The 7848-nt window shown below is 37.8% G+C and overlaps 1 protein-coding gene across 1 annotated transcript; it reads left to right on the forward strand.

Moving 5' to 3' along the window:
- The first annotated feature begins 6380 nt into the window (after positions 1–6380).
- LOC142409192 (taste receptor type 2 member 40-like) lies at positions 6381–7331 on the forward strand. Its single transcript, XM_075500468.1, has one exon. The coding sequence runs from the start codon at positions 6381–6383 to the stop codon at positions 7329–7331; it is 951 nt and encodes a 316-aa protein (XP_075356583.1).
- The last annotated feature ends 517 nt before the right edge of the window (positions 7332–7848 follow it).

The following is a 7848-nucleotide window of genomic DNA, read 5'->3' on the forward strand; positions in this document are numbered from 1 at the left end:
TGGCTGCAGACAGTGATAGTTCACAATGTTGATATGGAGATGAAAACAAAGTCCCTTCATGAATTGAATTTAGGTAGGGGAAAGATGAGCGATCTTCTGGTCTCTTAAAGTGATATAGGGCAAGGTTTTGGTAAGGCTCTGTGGAAAAATGGATTTGGGAGGGCATTATATCAATCTCCAGTGTATTGAAGGTGGTCCTCTTAGGCAATGGAGGACATAAACTAGGGGGGAATGAAAGGAGGAAATGAGAGGAAGTGGTGCAGTAGCATCCAGCTATTAGGAAATGAACACATTTCCTGTCATACTTTGTATGGTATAAACCATAAACTCATCTTTACAAATACTGTCTTAAGTTAATGAAGGTGTATATTAAACTCTTCGTTCATGGCAATGAGCAACTGATAATCGTCTTTAACTTGCTGCTATCACCTGCTCCTTCCTTTTCGGGTGTACATGCATTCTTACTTCCTTAAAATTGTAGTCACGTCTTCCTTTTCATCTGTGTTACGTTGTTTGGTCTTCTTGACCTCTTGCAAGTATTTCAGAAGACTCTTTCCATTAGTTGTGTCTGATGGGTCTTCCATTTTGACAATGTCTTTCTGAAAAAAACTAAATAATTGTGTTGTATTGAAATTAACAGTACATTATCTCCAGCACAATGACAGCAGCATGACAACTTGCAAATTAATGGTAAAATAGATTATCACCCTTTCACACACATTTTTGTGATATTTTGCAACATTATTCCTTTGTACAATATAAAGTGAGGAATGTGTTAAATGGCAGCATAATTTATAGCTGTTTACCAGATACAGCATATTTTATTAAGGTTCACAGGCCTTCTATATCTCGTCAAATATGTGAGGAATACTTGATAAACCATTTTAGAAAGTGTCACAGATGCAAACAGCCAGTAATAGAGCCAAAAAAGTTGCTTCTGGGCACATTTCTTAAACCCAGATGTTGATGGCTTTCCTATACAATTTTCTTTGCAAGTTTTCTTTTATAGGCCAGTTTCTGCATCTTAGACAAGAAGTATTGTCCCATGCTTTGTTTTATTCAATTATTTTACTATAAGGATCTTCGTAGTAGTATTTCACTGTCTTACGCCAGTGCTCAGAGATTTCAATCAGAGCTGGACTTTATGATACAATGTGTTATAAATTATGTGTGCAATTTACTATGGGCTGTAAAAAGCTTATTTGCCAAGGAGCTCATGATGTAGAGGTGAACAAATGTCATGAGGCTCTTGTAGCCACTTCCTCCACTGGAATTAAATCTACTATGATTGCCTGGAAAGCAGTGTCCTTCCTCCGACTCAAAATAAAACATTTTTCTTTATTTTTTTCTATTACACAGTATGAGCAAAAGTTATTCTCATCTCCTTGTCTCCTTTCGTCAGGAAATTGAATGTTTACCATCACGGTAATATTCATTCTTGAGTTCTTGGACTGTGTTGCAAGTCCTCTAATTAATTTAGTTGTGGTAGAATAGCAGTCAGCAAATGGTTAACACTTGTTAAACACAAACTATAATATCAGTAGGATATGGGTAAAAAGTTGAAATTCTTCCAAGATTTTTCTCTCTGGGTATAGTCCCAAAATGAAATTCCAGGATTACAGTCGCATATTCTTTTGTTTTTAGACAGGCAACAGGTTTAATTTAAATTGTCAGGATTGGGACTGCTTCCCCACACTCATGTTCAGCTAAGCACCCTAACCTCATCCTCATTTCACTCTGGGTCATGGACTAGCCTTTACACGTCCATGTCTCCATGAGATGGGAACCCAGGCTCTCAGGCTGGAAGGGAGTTCAGCTGCACAGACTTTCTAGATGTCTGTCTCTAACTTGTTGGGGTTTGGGATTTTTTTTTTCAGAATGTGCTAGAGCTATCACATTACAAAGCTTTAAATTTTGAAATTTGATCCAAATTTGGACTGATGTTGATGAGGGCACCAAAATTTCAGCATGCAGAGAGATGAGTGAGGATAATGAAGGGTGGTAGCAGCCTGAGTACCTGTCATGTCACACCAAAATCAAAGCTCTTGCTTCAAAAACTAGTAGCAACAACTTTATGAGAAGAAAAAGCCAGTTCTATTGAACATGTTCTAATTTTTCCTATCCCCAATCCAGCCACAGACAATTACTTTTCACCAAAAATTGTGAAACAGTGCCTGTAGCTGGGGGATTCATCAGCGACATTTCCAAGATATGCATCTTCCTGAACAATACCAGAAATAACTCTTCCACTATAGTATTCATATACTTCTTGCTCACAGTAAAATGCCAAAAGATTAACCAGATACCAGTTAATTGGTGCTTCGTGGATCTCTTTATAGCTGAACAGGCAGTGTTCTACAAGAGCCGGAAACTGATTGCTCTGCTGTAATAATGTCTCTAACTACTTCAACAATTAAAATCATTGTAGGGATTGTGTGAAGTGTATTTATTACTGTTGTTAATTGGAATGCATGAATCAAAAGAGGAAAGCTGTTACACTGTGAGCTGAACCTGACTTCTCTGAGTACAGTGAGATTTATCTTGCAAGGGAAAATATTGTATAAATTCAGATTCTTCTCCCAGTATTTACTATTTGTGTCGCACTAACATTGTCCTATGATTATTTTTAAGAATTGCTAGTCTCTGCTTTACTCTGTGGCTCACCTGCTTTTTTAAATTCACCAGAGGATAAATTCAAGGAACTCTGACATATTCTAAGGTCTCTTGTGTCTCCTCTGCCAAATAAACCTGGTCTGATCATGACCGTTAACTCTGTAGTTTAAAAGGAAGTTTAATAAAGAGCATTAATGCAGCAGCCCTATCTGAGTTGTGCAAGCTCTTTATAGCTTTCCTTGTACATTGCAGAGTACCTCATTTCCTGTATCACCATTCTTGTTTCATACAGATCACTGCTGGTCTCATTGGGGAGACCAAAGTGAATCTGTATGTCTGATTTCATATACCCAAGGACATGTGCTTGTGTAATTGTCTTTAAAAATATTGATTTCTGGTGGTGGTGTTAAGATTATGTTGACATCTCCTAACTAAGCAGTTGAGATGTCAATAACACCTACAATCCAAGTATTAGTTAATTTCTAATTGTTTGTGGTAATTGTCATTATTTTCATCATTTTATTCCAAATGGAAATAGATTAAGCCGAGGATTCTTCATGATATCAAATACTGTCTGAGAATTGAAACTTCCGTGGCCACAGCACGAAGTTCCTGACATACAGCATCCTTCTGAACTATACACTCTATTCACCTCCAAATCTGTAAATTTGTAAATCACTGTTATAAATTTGGGAATTTTAGACTTGTTAGAATGGAGATGAAACAGCCTGAACCACTCTGTAGTCTCTTTTTTCTTTCCAGTACTGTGAGGATAATTCATGAGATCACTTCTACATCTCCCTCGGGTTGTTGTCCTGCTCCCTCAGGTTCTCTGATTTCCTCAGAAAAGGTCCTCAGACTGAAGGGCACTATGCACATTTACACAGTGACCCATTCCTGTCTCATTTTACGCTGTCACCACAGCTCAGAGTATTGGGCAAGACACCTAAAGCACACATATTTGTGGCACTCAGTAAAAACCTTCTGATCTGGCCTATCTGCAGTGTACATGCCCTATAGCCATGGTTCACTTATATAGGATGCTCAGATTGCCACCACCCTTCAGTATCCTCACTCAGCTTTCTGCAAAAATATGTTGCAACAAAGTTGTGAGGTTAGGAAAGGGTAAGAAGGGGAACAAGAGAATTCAAGGAGCTGCATACCAGAAGGTGAGACTATGATGAACTCCTGTGGACATCCTGGCCACTCTGGGGCCAAATTGGAGCCAGCATCAGATGTGGTCATGTCCTGGTTGCTGTTACCCATAAACTGGCCTTTTGTGTCTTGGTGCTTGCAGGTATGTGTCACAGCATCCATGAGTAGACTCATTATCCTCTGGAGAATCTCTGAAGATGACAGTACCAGTAGAGTCCACTAGGAAGCTCTTGAGCTACTAGGAGACAAAAGCAAGAGAAATACTTATATAGAAACCATTCCTGGGAGCAGAGCACATTAGACATAGGTCATTGACAGAGCACTGAGGGACACGCTATTTGGTTTACCTGAGTAATGAAAACTTAAACACTACCAGGGTGCACAGGTTGTGTGATGGCTTCTTTCTCGAGCAACCGGTGGGAGTCCCTAAGACAGGAAGGCTCTTTTGTGTCTCAAGTAGTTATTACCATTTTTGGCCTTGCTTAGAGGAAAATGAAATGGGTTGGTAAAGATTAGATATGTTTTCCTTTAAAATTCTCATTTTTGATAGCGTATATGAAGATAGGATAGAATTTTGTAACTGTTTGTTTGAACAGCTAAGAATCCATTTTAGTCATGCATTTTTCTAGATTGTATCTTCCATTGTAGTTTCTTCTACTTTACAATTGCAGTGCTGTTTTTTGTAAGTGCATAAAAATAAAGTGTTATTGTCATGTTTCTTTGAGTAACTTAGTGACTACATTTTTGAGGTAACTGACTACTGTAATTATGTAATGCATATTCTGTGTCTATAATGCATATATTATGTCTATAACTTTAAAATACATTGTAGGTGTTGAGTTACACTCCCTTTATCATTTTTTTCCTTAGTAAGATGTGACTTTTCCACTATTTTGAATACTTTTGGTGAAGAACATGATAGAAAAAGTAAACATGCCAATGTATTCTTAGTTTAGATTTGTTTGTTCGTTTTTTTCCTTGGGCTTTTTAAAATCTAGAACTGATACACAATATTTTGTCAATATGTCACAGATTTTTTTTTTTTTAGTTTGCATTGTGGTGATGAATAAAGTATGCTCACTTTTTAAGAAAAAAGCTACCAGTCCTTGTGATTACTAGAACCTAAACTGAAATGTAAATTTAATGTGAATGAACTATTGACAGAAACAAAAGCTATCAAGATTTTAAATTTACATTTTCTTTTCACTAAGTTAATGAAGAAATATCCTTATACCAATTTAAGTTAGCTTTTTCTCTGCTGAACAATTCAACAAAACTTTGAAGCCTGGATGTAGTGGTAAACAGTAAATCCAATTGGCAGTTTTTACCACCTTCAGATTAGAACTTGGTCTACTTTTTACTTTTAGTCATTTTACTCTGTTGAGAAATAGACTCCAGAAGTATATGTCAACCTTCCCACAAAAACAATAAATATTTTACTGCCAAAGAACTCCTAGTCTTTTTCCAGTGGCCAAATGATCTCAGCTGCTTTTTATCCTGTTGTCACAATCTTCACTTTTTCTTTCATATTTCTCTAATTCAAGAAAGAATATATTGACAATATTAATGTGCCAATACTGTATTCACAGATTGCATTAATGGGCCTTGGGTTGAGAAGGTGAGGACACATTGTTCGGTAAATCCAGACATATTCCTTTATAAATAGGCACTAACGCAGGATGTAGATTAAAGGGCCCCACCCACTGTTCTGGGCTGCTACGCTCATCTAGCCAAAGCTGTCATCGGCATGCCGATGGATGACAGACTTTCACTCCATAAAGCAGACCAGGTCTCTATCTATGGTCTAGAGGAACAAACTTCTTCGGAGCATGCAGGTGGGATAGAGGCCGGGACAGTGAAAGCAGCTGGAGAAGGTGGGACTTTTAACAGGGTTCTGCTAGATCGACTGCTCTGCTTCATTAGCCTGTTGTCCCTGCTTTCCTCATTATACAAATGATTACTGTGGTCTTTTGATCACATATATGTGACCAACACTACATCTTGCATATCAGAAGTAGCCAGCTATTGGAGCAATAACCCTTGGGTAAATACAGCTCTGCTGTCTGGAGTGCTCCCCTAAAGTAGGGCTGGAGGCTGTACAGTTTTCTCCATGTAAAAATGGTTGCAACTAATTGGTCTAGTTACAATTGATAGACCTTCAAAGCAGTGTGAATGATAATAGTTACAATATAAGACCTTTTGCTGTCTCTTGACATATGCTGCTGTCTGTGTTGGGTTGCATGATGCATCCCCTCCTACATTGTCAGGTACAGTTGTAACCAGAGAGCCACAGAGCTTTCTGTCATTCTACGTAGGAATATAAACAATTGGACAGAAGATGGGGAGGTTGGCTGGCTATGCCACATCCCTAGGGAAATGAATAGGCAAATCTTATGCATGTAAAAGGTTAGAATTAATTATTAAATCCTTCTCGGATTTGCATGTGCAGGAAGAACATCAACAATCATTTTCCACTATCATTTTCAGATGTCTTTTTGTTCCTAGGTATAAGGTGAGCAAACTGGAGCTGGGCTAGTCAGATACCATCAGGTCTGCTCAACTTCTTGCACAGCTCCACAAGCTAATCAGGCAGAGGTGACCAAAGCAGCAAGATGTTGCCATCAGTTCTTATCATTTCAATAAGTATTGTAGCTATTGAAGTTGTTGTTGGATTTATTGGAAATGGATTTATTACAGCCGTTAATATCATTAACTGGATCAAAAGCAAAAAAATTTCTTCTGCTGATATGATCCTGATCTTTCTGAGCACGTCAAGATTTATCTTGCAGGTGATCATACTGATGTACATTTATAGTCTCTACTTTGCGGATGTGTTTAAGTTGACTTCGATGTACAAAGCTTTCGGTACTGTATGGATGTTTGTACACCATGCCAGTTTGTGGTTCAGTACCTGGCTCTATGTACTCTACTGCGTTAAATTAATCAATGTCACCCAATGGCTGTTGCTGCAAATCAAGCTCAGAATAGCTGGGATGGTCCCATGGCTGCTTCTAGGATCGCTGGTGATCTCTTCTGTGACTTCTCTTCCTTTACTATGGATTACACCAAGCACTTACCTCTACAGCTCAACAGAGAACTGTAAAGAAAATAGCACAGCACTTATCACTGACTGGGACAGTTCGCATCTCTACCTGTTTCTTCTTTACTTTGTAGGTTGCTTTTTTCCTCTAGTACTATCTGTAGTAACCTCAGCCCTATTAATTACTTCTCTATGGAAACACACAAAGAAGATGCAATGTTATATAGATACTTTCAGGGATCCTTTAATAGATGTTCACCGAACTGCCATTAAATCCATTATTTCTTTCTTGATCCTGTCTCTTTCCAGTTTTGTAGCTCAAGTTCTGTTGATACTGTCGACTTCTCAAAGTAAAGATGTTGTAAAAGTTGCAGTATCCTTAGTTGTAGCTGGGGTGTATCCTTCCATACACTCTATTATCCTGATCATAGTCAATTCAAAACTGAAATTGGCATTCAGGATGCTTTGCCAGAATCTTAAGTGCCATTTGGAAAATATGACTCTGCCTCATATTATAGCTTAAGAGAAACACTCTCAAGTAATAGATCTGGAATCAAGACTTCTATGCATTCACTGTTTCATTGCCTTTTTTTCTTAGTCAGTAACTTTCATCTTTCAGAGATTTCTGTGATTAGACCTCCTTAACATTTCAGAACATCTGAAATAACATGCATTTTTACCTTTTTTTCTACACCACTCTTGCTCCCTCAATCTTAGTTAATAAAGAGTGAGAATAAGAATGCACTGAAAGGAAAAAATGCACTTAAATAATAAATCAAGTACAGGATGCTTTGTGATTTCAGATTGTCAGTTTAAGACTGACAGTTTTATGATACGTTTGAATTGAAGAAAATGGGGCTAAAACAGAGACAAAATTTACAGAGCTCACAAATATCAGTTCTCTGCTAAAGGATCTTTCATCTGAGAAGCTTGAAATTGGATGAAACACATGCTGTACAAGCCATAGCTGGTGTGACATACAAACAGAATATGCTTCTAAACATGAAAAACTAACTACAAGATAACCTGAGGGAAAATTA

Source organism: Mycteria americana, chromosome 1 (assembly GCF_035582795.1).
Source record: "Mycteria americana isolate JAX WOST 10 ecotype Jacksonville Zoo and Gardens chromosome 1, USCA_MyAme_1.0, whole genome shotgun sequence".
Classification (NCBI taxonomy): Eukaryota; Metazoa; Chordata; class Aves; order Ciconiiformes; family Ciconiidae; genus Mycteria; species Mycteria americana.